Raw genomic sequence first — 15,635 nt, forward strand, 5'->3', positions numbered from 1 at the left:
TACCTCCCCATTAGTACAGTTGCAGCTTCGTCTTCCCCTGGCTGTTTTTATACCTCCCCTAGTAGCTGTCTAGGATAATAAAATATTTAAAGACTCTATTCACATGTACTAGGTAACTGTGGACATTGCTTCTAGGTCCAAGTATACCTATTTTGGCTCAAAAGATACCTTGATCTTTAGGTAAGTAGGTAGATAGCCAAAACAATGAGTACATTAGTACTGAGTTCAGTTCAGCAGGTAAACTTGCTTGCCACATGGGCCTGGTAACCTAAGTTAGATGCTTAGAGCCCACATCGCAGAAGGAGAGAACCAGCTCCCAAGGGTTGTCCTCAAGTATGTACCACACACACACATACATCATTATCCTAAAATTTTAGTTAAAAAGTACATATCAGAAGCCTTAAGAAAATGTTCAGGTTTTTTAAGTTTATTGTTTTCATTTCTAGATATTTATTCCCAAGGTGTAAATGAAGTATGTAAAGATAAATGTATAGAAAATACATTGTAGCATTTCTTGTAAAAGAAAATGTTGAAAATTGAAACTAGATATATGTGCATAAGTTCCTATTACTTGTATTTGTATGGGTGTTATGTTACAGAATAGTTAGCAGTTAGTGAAGTGGATTTGCTGCAAGTTCCTGGCAGCTTCCTGCAGGGTCAAGACCACATGGCAGGTCCCAAAACGAAGGTGGTTGGTCCCCAGCCATGTGGCAGCTGGCTGGTCCCAGGCGAGCCGTGTGGGTATTGGACATTTATTAGATGGGTTATGGAGGGGAAGGAAAGGGGGAGAAGGGGGAGGGAGAGAGAGAAAGAGGGAGAGGGGGACAGGAAGAGAGGGGCTGAGGCTGTAAGCAGGAAGGGAGTGGGCATGCCTTGTCTCTTAAAGAGACAGAACATTACAGTTAGTATCTAGGGGTTAGATGACTGGATGGGAAAACATAGAAGTTTATATACTGTAGACATTTACATGAACCTATTACTTAAAAAAGATATAAAGGGTATTTTTATTTTGTAAAATATTTAAATAGGGAGCAAGGGCATGCTAAGTGAACTAAGCAGGACACAGAAAGACACATGTGGCTCCTCTTATTCAGGTATCTAACGATGTCAGACTCAAGAAACAGAAAGTCAAACCGTGCTCACCAGAGGGAATAGGAAGAGAGAGATGGGTGGTTGTGTGTTAGATCTCATGGCATTGTGAACATATGTAATACTATTATACATAATTTAAATCATTTAAATTTTGGTTTGAAATTATTTAGAAAGTAAATTTTTTGGAGTTTGGGGGGTCACAATTTAGCTTTAAGAAATAATTAATGGTAACACCGAGATTCTTAAAGATAAATAGAACTTGAATAATTTCTAACTATTGAAGAGTCAGTGAACAAAACTGGTAATAAATGTGGCATGTACATATTTTAGTTGTCTGAACATTTTTTTAGAATTTACTATTCTTAAATTTTAAATCCTTTTGAAATTATTAAATGTCTATAAAACTGAAGAGTTAAGTCAGTAAAATAAGCATATTAAGTACTACGAGCAAGAGAAAAATTAATATTGTAAAGGAAATTTGAACATACTTTAGAATTATTAAATTAGTCTGAGAAAGATTAAACAGTTCTGGAGAAACACGGTTATTTTAGGACATGTACAATTATCCAGAGTCTTAACAAACCAGTTCTGAATAGTTGCTTTACAGAAAAATGTAGATGAAGTGATAGAAGGGGGACTAAATACCATCCTCCCCAAAAATTTACATTTATCCCAGTTGGTGATTGTGTGTCCTCATAACCATTTCATGGTTAACATTCCCATTTAATGGGGACTTCAGTGTAGCCACAACTTTTCTATATTTCTTATAGGTTAATTGCTAAATCTGGAAGGAATATAAAGCTGTTTTTAGAATTTTAGATTGACTGTGGGTATACTATTCACAGAAAACATGATATCCACTTGTCTGACTCATACCAAGTCTTTATAAACAAGGAGGAATAAAGTGGTTGCTTTGAGGTGTCGTAAAGTAAACTTTGTTTTGTCACTTCTCCTGCTGAGTGACAGTAAGTAATGGATATTTTTCACAGTCCTTCTATTTCAAAAAATTATGTATGCTCAGTTTTGCAGGAATTCAACAGAATATGTTTCAAAATGAAATTGTAAGGTTTTGTGCATGCAAAAATATAGTGATTCTGTATTCTACAATTTCCCTAAAAATTACTGTACTAAAATGAAAGCATGAATAAGTTTCTCTAATAGTGTAAATATCATTGTTACATTAGATTTTTTTCCTCAATTTCAACTAATAGTTTAATGAAAGAATAAAATTTAATACTCATCTTGTCTTTTGTTTTTACTTTCTAGACGGATTCTGTTTCCAGGTATGTTAAATTTTTTGCCGATTATTTTCCTCATTTTTACCATTGATAAAGAATATGCTACTAGATACTTAATAAATTTTGTAGATTTTTAGAATTAATTGGACAATTAAAAAAATCTGTAAAATTATAGATGACCTAGACTGGCAAAATGACTCAGCAAGTGAAGTGCTTGCTGGCAGCAACCTGAATCAATGTGCAGAGCCTACACAGGGGAATGGAAGAGCCAGCTCTCTCAAGTTGTCCTCTGATTTGTTCGTGTGTACTGTGGCACACACACGCACAATTAAAATTTTATAAAACACATACTTTTAAAAAAAATTAAGATTTCAAGCAGTGATGTCATATGCCTTGAATCCCAGGACTCAGGAGGCAGAGAGACATTTGAATCTGTGAGTTCAAGGCCAGCCTGGTCTACAGGTCAAGTTCAAAGTCAGCCAAGGCTACATAGAGAAACCAGTCTGGAAGAACTAAAAAAGAAAAAAAAAAGAATGAATTAAGATGACATAATCACTGTTAGTGGTTTGCTATGTTAGGAGTATCACTTTAGATTGATTGGTCATTATAGTAAATTACTGTGAAGGAAGAATTTCCCCAAATCTCTACAGTAGTGTTACTTTTTCCTAGGCTTTCCCATGTTTCCTAAGTTATTTCAACATTGACCATCTCACTATTAGTATCAGAAAGTGATTTTAAAAAATCCACACACAGCCAGACATTTATTGAATTAAGTATTCAATACCTTCTCTCCTAAAAGAAAATGGATAAAGCTGGGCATTGGTGGCTGACATCTTTAATTCCAGGAGTTGGGAGGCAGATACAGGCAAATCCCTGTGAGTTTGAGGATCCTGATATACAGAGCTTGTTGCAGGACAGCCAGGACTACACAGAGAAACCCTGTCTTAGAAAAAAAGAAGAAAGAAAATGCATGAGTGGAGATATTTTTTCCTCACCACCTAGCTCAGAATCACTCAATTCTTGATTCTAATCTTGATCTGTTTTTCTTGCTGACAACTACTGACCATGATCCTGTGAGACCTCGAACAAATTTCCTGTGCTGATGACTCTGTGGACGTGAGGTGTAAAGCAGAAGAGGTCTTCTGAACTCAGAACCAAATGACCCAGGGATTCAGTTACTGACAGCACACATTTCCTGTTTAAGACAAACCCATTATCGACATTTAAGAAATTAATTCATTATTTCATCAAATTTAAGATGCTACTAACTTTATACACTACTATATACCACCAAAAAACAGAAAAGCGCCATCAGTTGGACTGTAATGAATTGTGTTATAAAGTGTTATAACATGATAAAATATGAAAAGGTTGTTTAAATCTAAATAATTTAGCATAATATGAAATTAGCTTTGATTTTAGATATAGAAATTAACAATAACTTCCTGTTTATTATGTGTCACGAATATACAAAAGCTGATAACAAGTTAAAAAGACTATTACTGTTTGTGACTCTCAAGGCGTTCTAGATGTGTACTAACATAATTTGTATAGCCTGTAATAAAGGTTTTGATTTCAACTCATCCTTTGCAGGTATGACAGCGGTTCCACATCATCCAGTGATCGGTATGACTCCTTGCTGGGTCGCTCTGGCTCTTACAGTTATTCAGAAGAAAGAAAACCTTATAGTAGCAGGCTAGAAAAGGATGACTCAACTGACTTCAAAAAGGTATCTGTGTGTATTCTTTTAGTACTATTCTGTAAAACATGCTTATAAATTGGGCTGATTTTGTTTCGTGAGGGGGGGTAGTTTTTCCAGACAGTTTTATGGTGTGGTAGTCCTGACTGCCCTGGTTTTTCCTCTGTAGACCAGTCTGGCTTCAGACTCACAGAGACCCACCTGCCTCTGCCTCCCAAGTTCTGGGACTAAAGTTGTGCGCCACCACTTCCAGCTGAAATCAATACTTTGAAATGCCTTATTTTACCATGAGTTTCTGACAACTAGTTGTAGGTGGCATGTAAATAGCCATGTCTTAGAGAGAAAGAAGACGACTCAGGCTTTGTATTTGTTGTCTATGTTGCTGGAATGAACTGGAAAGGGCCATTCAGAATGTGAAAAATAAGCATATGTATTCAGATAGATTTTGTTTTATAATCTTTTCATTTGTTCTTTAGACAAAACCTTACTGTTTAGCACAGACTGACCTCAAATTACTTCTAAACGACTTAAAAGGCTATTTAAATAATTAAAATACATTGTCAGATTATAGCACACATCTACATTAATTGTTCCACTTTAACCTTGTGGTCCTTAATCTCTTTAGGAAAGCCTCAAAAGTAATCTGTTCCTTCATTTTTCTAGCTTTATGAACAAATTTTAGCTGAAAATGAAAAGCTGAAGGCACAGCTACACGATACAAATATGGAACTAACGGATCTAAAGTTGCAGTTGGAAAAGGCTACCCAGGTTTGGACCTTTCTCTCTTTGTTAGTCTCAGGATAGCAGAGATGATGTAGTATATCTAAAAGCTTACATTTTTTTCTGTAATATTACTTATGAATGTGTTTTATTAATCATAATGCTTTATTAATAAAAGAGCATCAACATAAATAACAGTTAACTAAAGTCTGGTTTTTGTAATATAAAAATACAGAAGTATAATCATATGGAAAGAATTCAAGGATTTTTTTGTGTTATGGAAAATCGAACCCTAAAGTTTGCACATGCAAGACTGAGCTACATCTGCAGCCTCCCAGATGGAGAGATGGCTCAGTGGTTAAGAGCAATGGCTGCTCTTCCAAAGGAATCAGGTTTGATTTCCAGCATCCACACGGTGACTTACAATGGTCTATAACTCCAGTCCACGGGCATCTGATCTCCATGGGCACCTCGGGCACATGGTACACAGACATACCTGTAAGGAAAATACACACACATACACATACCGTGTATATTATATGTGTATGGTATTATATATGTATTTTAGCAATATATTATATATATATGGTTTTTTAAATTTAAAGAGTAATTTTGTATTATGAACAGTTCCAGTTGTTCAAGTAAAAGTGATTTGAGGGCCTGGCTCAGCAATTGGGTGCTTCCTGCTAATCTAGAGGACTCAAGTTCCCAACGCCCAAATGTCTCACGACTACCTGTAACTCCAGCTCTAGGAGATCTGACACCCTCTTCTGACTTCTGAGGGTGCTCACACCTGTCTGTCTGTCTGTCTCTGTCTTTCATGTCTCTGTCTCTTACACACACAAGTACTTTGATGTAATAGTGCTGGAGGGTGGTAATGTTCACCCCTTCATAACGTCTTTCTGCGGGACATCTTTGTGATGACAAAGCTCAGAATTTTGTACCTAGGAACTTGGAATTGTCTCCCAAGGTCTTTCCCCATGGAACACTGTTTTTTGGGAAATAGAAATAGTTGTATCCCTTCCTTCTTTGCCTCATCATTTCAAACAAATGAAAACAAAGAATTGATCAAAGAATATAAGGGACTTCATAATTGAAATCCTATAGAGTGAGTGCTCTGAGAATTGCACTAATTCTTAAGAATACAAGCTTGTTTAGTAGCTATTAGAGTCCAACTAGAAAGAACTGTTCACATCTGAACAATACTGAATGCTTCTTTCTTAGCCAGTTTTTGTGCCTGCTTTTTATTTCTAAAAGTTCATTTTTCATGTTGAGCTCTGTTACCTGATTTCTAACTACTGCTGCTTTAGAAGCACTTGTCCACGCCCAACAAATAATGTGCTAAATTCCAAAGTCAGGTGAACCGTAGAGTGTTAAAAAAGATACGAGTTATTGTGAAGGTAGAGAAGAAAGACGGACAAGAACATGCTTCGTAGTGTGGGGTCGAAATAACTGGCATGCCTTTCTGGTTGCACATAACTGACGAGGCCATTGAGCACATAGCAAGTCCACTGAATATTGTTTTCCTCTAGGGATTTGGTCACATTTTCTTGGTACGGTTACCATTCACTGTTCACCTGGTGTGACGTCATTACATGGTGGATCAGCTAAGCCGTGTGCTCTGCTGAGCTCACCTTTTTATATGCTTCCTTTTCTATACGTTCTTTTGTCATTTTGTAATTTTTCCTGTTGGGTTAGTTTTCATTAATCTTCTTATTCAGACTCTGTAGGAGAGGAGAATTGACAGCCGTCAGTTACTGTCCTGTATAGATCTGTCTAGAGAATTGACAGCCATCAGTTACTGTCCCATATAGATCTGCCTAGAGGAGAATTGACAGCCATCAGTTACTGTCCTGTATAGATCTGTCTAGAGAATTGACAGCCATCAGTTACTGTCCTGTATAGATCTGTCTAGAGAATTGACAGCCATCAGTTACTGTCCCATATAGATTTGCCTAGAGTAGAATTGACAGCCGTCAGTTACTGTCCCGTATAGATCATCTGCCTGGGAACATTACTCACTGGACATGGGCCTTTGTGCAGGTCACTGCATAGCTTATAGAAGAGTGCCTTGGTGTGTTAAGGATGTATGTAGCTCAGTAGTAGAAAACATGTTTAGGGCTGGGTATGAAAGAAAATAAAGATATTTTCTGCAACTGTAAATACACAGATTTATGATTCTCTTCTGTAGCCAAGAATCAAGTCTCTGAGTGTCCTGTTGCAATCCACCTGCTTCATACAAAGCCATTTGACCTGTCGATAAGCCTACCTTATTCCGAGAGCTGGAATCTGTCAGCTAGACTAGCCATTTGCTGATGGGTCAGAAAGGAGTGCAGCTTCTGAGGGAAGGCTAGCGTGTTTTTGATGTTGGAGTTGCTCATTTTCACGCTCAAACTGGAACTGTAAGGAAAAAAGGAAGCTATATAAAATGAGAGCTATGAAGACCATTCCATTCTTAAACACTTTTGTTTATCATTTTAACACATACCCTGTTTTTATTTTTATTTCTTTACTGAAATTTGCCTATTAAGGCAGCTGAATTGTATTATGCCACCTGAAAATTGTTACTTTTGGTAGCATCCACCAAGGAGAGTTACACTATATTCCCTCAACATTATTGTACTTACAACTACTTTTCAATTTGTTTTTTACAGAGACAAGAAAGGTTTGCCGATAGGTCACTATTGGAGATGGAGAAAAGGGTAAGTGTCCATCTTACTGAATCAGTATCATTCCCCTTCCTATTGTTTGGTTAAGCAGTGATAGGTTTGATTTTGTTTTGTTTTGCTTCTCTAGACTGAAGTATGATATTGCAAGCAGGAAGAAATGTTGATATAGGAAACCCTTACGTCATTTTCTTTTTCCTACAATATTCACATTGGTTGTGGTAATTTAGCTGTATGTCTCTCCAGTTGCTATTTTTGCTCAAGAATCTGGACATGGCCAGAGGAATACATCTACAGTTTAGACTGGAAACTTGAGAATGTAACAGTGGTCCATATGTAGGAAGAAAACCTATAGAATGTCGGACATCTTAGCAGTAGCTGGACTTACGAGGTGTGGAGGAAAAGAATACACATCGTGGTTTCTGTGATCAATATTGAGGTCAAGGAATCAAGCAGATGATGTGGAATTTGTCTTTCTTTTCTAACATTTTTTTAAAATTATCAATTTGACGTTTTGCAAAAAAAAAGTGGGGCACAGAATACAATAAAATAAACTGTAGTCTGTTAATTTCTCTAGTACTGTACAGTAATTCCTCTTTTTGATTTCACCTAATTTTTAAAAATAGTATTTGGACGCCGTTTTAAAGGTTGCTGTATCTAGTAATTGCTAAAAGTTGAGATTCACATATCTTATTAAATTTAATGTTGCTGCATATTGTTCACATTGGTATATATCTTATACTGAATTTTATCCCTAAGACGTGTAGAACTACTAAGATTAGTTCTTATACCTGTATAAATTATTAATATGGAAAACGTAGTAGAATAAAATAAATAGAATAAGTTCGTTTCACAACACTTTTAAATAATATTTCTTACGAAGGCAGTGCTTATTACACAAATCTTAGCACAAGAAGAATGTAAAATTATCAATATATTATCAAGTATAGGTAATTTCTAATTTAGTGCCTGGCCTGGTGATACACACACCTTTATATTCTCTTCTCACCTGACCTTGTTTCCGCTTGTCAGATGCAGATAAATTACAGAGTAGCTAATGCGCTCCTATCTAATAGACGGTGATTACCCTTTAATTGACATTACAGAGCATTGTTAAGAGGTGCTAACATTTATTTGGCGTTCTCTGTGTATAAGGCAGACACTGTACTAAAGAGTTTATATGTATGGTTTTCAGTTTGACAGTTAACAGTTTTTGGGGGCTAGTAGGATCAGGCAGTTGGGAATGGTGTTTTAGTATTTACCTATAACTACTTAAAATTTTGAAGATACCTAGTAAATTTGAGGTTTGTGAGAGTATTACATATCAGTCTAGAATTGTGTATTGGTTTGTGTGAATTTGTTGTGGTTGTGTTCTTTGCTAGAGGGAAGGTCTATTATAAAGTAACATGTCTATAATAATTTTTAAGCATGTTGATATTACATGAATCTAACATGGTACTTAAAAGTCTATAAGTGGGCCTCCATCCCTATTTTAAAAGCACCTGCTCTAAACACATTGACATTTACCATAATTGTACTACATTACTAAATATTAACATTAATTGTTAATCTGGGAAAGAATGTCATTGAAATGGTTTCAGTGTTGTTAAACTAAATGTCAATGGTTTGTATCTGAAAGGTGACCGGCAAGAGTCAGTATCTTCTGGGCGGTATGACCTAACCAGTTTTACAGTTCATCAATGACTGCTGCTTGCTTTTCGCATAACACTCTAGAAATGCTTATCAGATAAGGGAAATAAAACAGTGCACTGCAGTAATATGTTGTGTGTTGGCTTTGCCTGCCACTCTTTGAAATCAGTTTAGAATAAGTGCTGTCATTGTTTTCCTATATTCACTGCATTGGTGCTACACAAAATGTCAAACTCTAGGTCTAAATTTACGTAGCTAAAGCTGTAAAGTAAATTGCTTAACTAATTCACAGTAAACATTGTGAGTAGAGAAAATGAGTTTCTCTGGGATCCTTTTGACGTTGTAAAATGCACATATCTTAGGCACGTTTGCTTCTTGCTTCTCTGCTCCTATCATCATAGTGTAATTGCATCATTGTGTGTGTGTTCTTTTCTATATAGTCCTCAATCTTGAACATTGGCTCACTCTATCCCTAAGTTTTATCTGAACTAAAAACCAATAGTAATTTGAATATGTTGTGTACCATCTTACTAGAAAGACAGAACTGTAAAGAAATTGCTGATGGGAAGTAATCTTAGAAGATCTTCGGTTTGTTTCCAAGTTCTGGGACGCTTACACGACACTGCCATCACGTCTGCGTTCACTGCTCTTGGTTTTATCTTTAATGCTCAAGTATCACTAGTTCACAATAGATAAGACAATGGGAATATAATTAAATAATTATTGATGCCTTAAATTGATCTAGGAACGAAGAGCACTAGAAAGAAGAATATCTGAAATGGAAGAAGAGCTCAAAGTAAGTACGCTAATTATGGATTTAAGTTTTGTTAACGCTGCTCTTCTACTGTTCCTGGTCTCAATTCTGATGATCCAATTTGTAAACTCTCTATGTCATGTTTCTCTTCCTAAATCAAGGTTTTAATGATCTAGAAGAGGAAGTAAAACCTGAAACATTGTTAGTTTTCACATTTATTTATTTTATGTTTATATTTGTATGGATGCGTGTGCCATGCATGAGTCCTGAGGACGGAGGATATCTTTGGGGAGTCCATTCCTTCCTTCCACCATGTGCATCCTGGAGTTTAAACTCAGGCTTGAAGGCAAGCACTTTCACCTCCTGAGCCATCTTGCCAGGCCAAGATCCTTTTCTTATTATAATTTCTATGCATTTTTTCTGGAGAGTTTTATGCCTATATATAGTTCATTGTGCTTACTCTCTTTTGCTCCTTTTTTTTTTACTTCAGCCCTCCCTACCAAGTCTCTCTCCCTCTTAGCTGCGAACTCCAACTCCCTCGTACACTCATGTTTCTTTGTTTTGTCTCTGACCCACTGACATTGACAGGGCCGTCTTTGTGACCGTGGCTTGCTTTGTTCGCTTTACTTTTTTTTTTTTTTCTTTTTTTTTTTTAAGAAGATGAGGTCACCTCTCGCTATCTAGCAACTGTCCTGGAACTCATTCTGTAGACCAGGCTAGATTTGAGCTCATAGAGATCTGCCCTATGTCTGTCTCCCAAGTGCTGGGATCAAAGGTGTGCGCCACTTCATCTGGCAGCCATGAGTTTGGAACTGCTAATCAGTTTGTATGGTACTTCTAATATTCAGGTATTTTTTAAAAAATTAAGTGGTTATATAAGAAGTGAGGTTTATTAGTTCTGCTCATTTCTATATGTAGTTCACTATTATTTTGGATGGTAAACTATAGAAGGTGATAGAAAAAATAAAATCTCCTTTAAAAATAAAAGTTTCTGAGGCTGGGGACATAGCTTGCCAGTCCTAGAGGTCCTACATTCATCTTCAATATTAAAAGAGGAAAATATAACCTGAGATTGTGACAGACAGAGGCATCAAGTTCTCCAGTTACCTTTGGTAATAAGTTTTTGTTTTGAATGTTGAACTCTGAAGGAACAAAATGGTGTAGTTAATTGATTAACCGTTACCACATTGTCTTTTGCAAAATATCTTTATCACATCAGAATTATGCTCATGAAATTAGAATTTCGGGTCTAAACATTTCAGTGGATTGGTTTTTAATCAGACCATTATTTTTAAGTAGGTTTGAAAAGTAGAAACAAATCTCTCGGATTTTGTTTATGTATTGCTTAGCTTGATGTGGAATTCTAGGGGTAAATGGTTTGCCTTTCTAAATGCATTGGAGTATTCCTTTAAGATTTCATTTTTGTTGTTCATTTTCTGGGATTCTTATTGTACTCTTGAGTATTTTCTTATTTTTTATTCCTATTTCTTTATGTTCTGATTCCTGCAGAACCTTCACCAAATAAACCAAATTGAACCTCTGAGAGAGTTAAATGAGAGGCTGCTGACTGAGAATAGGGCCTTGACCAGAGTGGTAGCCAAGCGCTCAGGGTTCTCTAGGCACCTGCAGTCTGTGAACCTATAATTTATAGTTTCGTCATTTCTCCTTGGTAGCGCCAGGCAGGTGTTTTTATGTTAGTAAGCGTGTTTTTTGTAAAAGCTCACAACTACAAATTAATACCATGTGTCTGGAGCTTATCACGTATATAACTGTTTAATTATGCATGCCTTCTCAGAACATTAAAATTATTACTAATTGTATATTGCAACTGATAAGCCACAGTAAAATTAGGGAATGATTTAGAAATTAAAAGACTGTCTGTCCTTTGTCAAGCTAATTCAGATTTCTTTCACTTCAAAAGTAGTTTAGGTATGTATAATATTCATAGTCCTTAATGAAGCATAAGCAGAGTACCATCTAATTACATTTTAAGCTGACTGTCGAGCTTACTTTGTCTGTTTTTTTCAATAGCATTGTCTGCGCTCAGAGCCATTGTCCTTTATCCCCACTCACTCACTGTCCGTTACAGTCAGTGTCAGCCGCCGGCTCTCCACTTTGTTTCCGAGTACTGAGCATATGGAACTGTGACCCCCTGTAAACTTCACTCTTCCTGAAGGCGCGCCTTGGATGAATAGTTTTACAAGTTCCAGTTTTGTTCTTCTAATGTTCCATTGTCACGGCACATTCTGAAAACTGAAGAGAGAATTAAATATTTCAGAAAATACATTTTTTTAATGTCCAAAATAAAATCTGTTCCATTTCGTAGTCAACCTGCCAAAGTACATAAAGTTTTAGTTACCCTTAGAAAGTTAATGTAAGGGGCTGCTGCTCTTCAGGGGACCTGGGTTCACTTTCTAGCACCCACATGACAGCTCACACTTGTCTGTAATTGCAACTCCGGGAGTTCCAACACCTTCACACAAACACACATGCGGGCAAAAACACCAGTGCACATAAAATAAATGAAATAAATAATTTTTTTAAAAAAGAAAGTTAATGTAATTTCTAACATTCCCACCCTCTCCTTAAGTGTGTCTGTATCTGTATAGCAACAGAAAATTGGATTGCTTTCTTTTAAACATAAACTACTCTACTTACCTTGATTATTTCCATTTAATGAGTGCCTCTCTGGGGTCAGACACTGTCTTAGGTCATCAGACTTGGGTCCTAAAGACGAGTTGCTTAAGGAATTTTAATAATTCAGAATGAGTCCTCACAATTCCCCTTTTAAGCTGGTCATTTGTGGAGTGGTAGCATTGTCTGGCTTCAGAGCAGAGGCCTTGATTTAGGTGTTGACAGGAGCTATGAAAAGGACTTGCTCTAAGATCCTATCCTAACAAAAAAGGCTTCATTTCACGGCTGCTCTAATGTGTGCTTGTGAGTCATAAAGTCAAGTAGTTTAGTAGAAGTTGATCATTTTGAGAGATAAAATTTCATTCCATCATTTATTAGACTAATTAGATTCACAAACAGTGTTTTTCCTTCATAGTATATGTTGTAGACATTAGAAATCCATACAACTGACAAGCTTGACCATTTGTTTTGTGGTGACGTCATAACATCCGTGAAGAGCGCCTCTTTGCCTTTTCTATCTAAATGGAACTTCTTTCTCTTTTCCTCGTAGATGTTACCAGACTTAAAAGCAGACAACCAGAGGCTAAAGGATGAGAATGGGGCCTTGATCAGAGTTATAAGCAAACTTTCCAAGTAGTCTGGAGGACAGAACCAAGCAACAGCGGGACTTGCACATCCTCCCCAGTGGACCATGTTGGCAGTCACTGGACGCCTGAAAGACCTCTGGAGACTGTCATTTTCCACATCCTGCCAAATGCCCTCTTATCTAGGAGTTCTGTTTCGTTAAATTTTCTGCCCCGCCCCCTTGGTTATCAAGACCATTGTTTCATGTTAAAAGCAGCTGCTGAGAAGAATCTTTTTTTTCAATGACTGAGAAAACTTGTTTACAGCTCCAGCAAATAAAGAAAGTGTTCAAGGCCAGATATGCCTCAGATATTTAACCAGTAAGCCTTAGTTGTACATAAATACTTTTGTGTCAACAAAACTTCCGGCTCTCACAGAAGACAGTTATTCAACAGGTTTTTTGTTTTGTTTTGTTTTTTTGATGTGCCACAATTTCTAGTTTCTCAATATTTAAATTTTTTGCTTTACATCTGTGTTTGGGTTTGTACCTTTTCCTTCTAGCTCTTCATGTGGCAGAGTCTTTCTGTGTCCACACCCTTCTCATTGACAGAAAAAAACCTTGCTCTTCTGAGCTTCTTGTCACACGTTAGGCTGATGTGTTGCCTCCCACCTGGAACTGAATGGCTCGGTGGGCCGTCTGCTTTCACTGTTGGTGCAATATGCATTGATTTCTTAGATGGATGCTTTAAAGTCCTATCTTCTGCCTTCATCGGTCACTTTGTTTTGTTTTTTATTGTAGTATAAGATGTTAGATTCTGTAATCTTCACATTCATTTTAGCAGGTACTGAGTGATGCTGTATATATAAATAAGTGTATTGTTTTGATTTTTAGACCACCACATGGCATGCTTGACTATTTTCTTAGTTCAGATGTCTGCTAATGCAAAGTAGGCTACTCCATAATGGTGTCTAAAACAGAACTTGCTAACAGTGGGGTATCAGGACCTTCAAAGTGACACGGTTTATGGAGCCCTATCTTTACAAGTTTTTCTACTGTAAAATGCTTTGACTTTTGTTTTCATTCGGTAGTATTCAAACATTTTAAAGTTGCATAAGATAATTGCTTCCCATTTCACATGCCTATATTTATCTGAGTGCTGTCTAAAATTGTTGTGCTAGCCAAAGTAGTGCTATGAAATCATTTGCAGACTTAGTCTGTGATTAATGTTAAGTGCACTGTTACCGCCATGTGAAGAGGCATCCGCTTTGATACCATCGTCATTGTTCAGACCATTTTATACATTTCAGTGGCCTTTTTTTAAGGAAAAAAAATAAGCAAAACCAAGTTCATGATGAAAATTACTTTTATTTGGACAAGTAACTTTTATATTTTCATTAAACCATGCAAAAAAAAAAATTTACATCTTCCTGGCACATAACTGTCTCCTTAACCACTGAACAGTTCAGCCATTTGAATAAATTGTACATTGTAAAGCTTATAGTAGCTGACTGTATTATTGAGTGTATTGTATACTATATTAAATGTGAATTTGTACCCCTTCATTTTAAAAGGTCATTGTGTTCTACTGCCTATTTTAGATGACTTTGGGTTGGGGAAGGGTGTTTGGTAAGTAGAATTGTAAAGCTCTCTCTCTTGATTGGTTTTATGAAGATATAAGGTTAATACTCTTACTACCAAGCTCAGGATTCTTGATCTTAAAGGTACAAGGATAGGTATGAGGATTTTATTTTTGGTTATATTTGAACTGTATGAATGGTGGGGTCTGAATACAGATTATGTCATGGTCTAATGAGGAGGTAAAACACACAGATGATTGATCAGTTTGAGTGACTGCAATGTGTTCTGGGTGCACAACAGTTAGGCATGCTGTGGTTTTTATTTGTGAAGTTTGGATGCCTGTGAAGAATGATTCAATACATGTTTCTAATATTTTAGTGTTTTGTATTTAGGTTATTTATTCTTTGTATCTAAAATTGAACAGCTACTGTGCTATATTGACTTTATTGGTAGTATTGAGCAGACCTTGTTTCTGCATGAAACTAGTTGCAAAACCCACTATTTTGGAAATAAAAAATGTATTTTGACATATACAAATAAAATGAATAAACCTATTTTAAATGTGTGAACTTTTAATGAAAACAGTTTAAATTTTGTTCTGAGATATTTAAATTCTGCATGGGTATTTTTTCACTAATTGCTTTACTTGGATACCAGTTTGAATAATTTTTGAAATTGTAATATTGTGATAATTTGCACAGCAATGTACATGCTCATCTGTAAATGCGATCTTAATGGCCATATTTATGCAATCTGTGTACCAATTTGGACAAATGTTTATGTATTTTACATAAAGCTATCTATATGCAGAATCTGATAACTAGTTTTTTATGGCAAATGGCTAAAAATAATGGTAACTGAGACTCAAGTTAGTTGCTTTGTAGCATGAGATTTCATTTCCATAAACATTTGCAGTGTCTACAAATTCAGCTTCTGCTTTTTTCTTAGTCATAAACTCAGGCTTAAGAACATGCACGAAGATATTATTCCACTGAAATTTAAAATTTTTCCCGTTAGATTATTTTCCAACTTAGATTTG

The 15,635-nt window shown here is 36.2% G+C and overlaps 1 protein-coding gene across 4 annotated transcripts in view; it reads left to right on the plus strand.

The window, feature by feature from the left end:
• Nucleotides 1–15,157, plus strand: part of Ppp1r12a (protein phosphatase 1 regulatory subunit 12A) — a 108,564-nt gene extending 93,407 nt beyond the window's left edge. For all 4 annotated transcript variants that reach the window (XM_038314419.1, XM_038314422.1, XM_038314420.1 and 1 more), the window contains 6 exons: nt 2,359–2,375; nt 3,924–4,059; nt 4,693–4,797; nt 7,404–7,451; nt 9,811–9,861; nt 13,004–15,157. In XM_038314419.1, the coding sequence (XP_038170347.1) occupies nt 2,359–2,375; nt 3,924–4,059; nt 4,693–4,797; nt 7,404–7,451; nt 9,811–9,861; nt 13,004–13,090 (444 nt within the window). In that variant the 3' untranslated portion in view covers nt 13,091–15,157. The remainder of the gene's footprint in view (nt 1–2,358; nt 2,376–3,923; nt 4,060–4,692; nt 4,798–7,403; nt 7,452–9,810; nt 9,862–13,003) is intronic.
• The last annotated feature ends 478 nt before the right edge of the window (nt 15,158–15,635 follow it).

The sequence above is a fragment of the Arvicola amphibius genome, chromosome 17 (genome assembly GCF_903992535.2).
Source record: "Arvicola amphibius chromosome 17, mArvAmp1.2, whole genome shotgun sequence".
Classification (NCBI taxonomy): Eukaryota; Metazoa; Chordata; class Mammalia; order Rodentia; family Cricetidae; genus Arvicola; species Arvicola amphibius.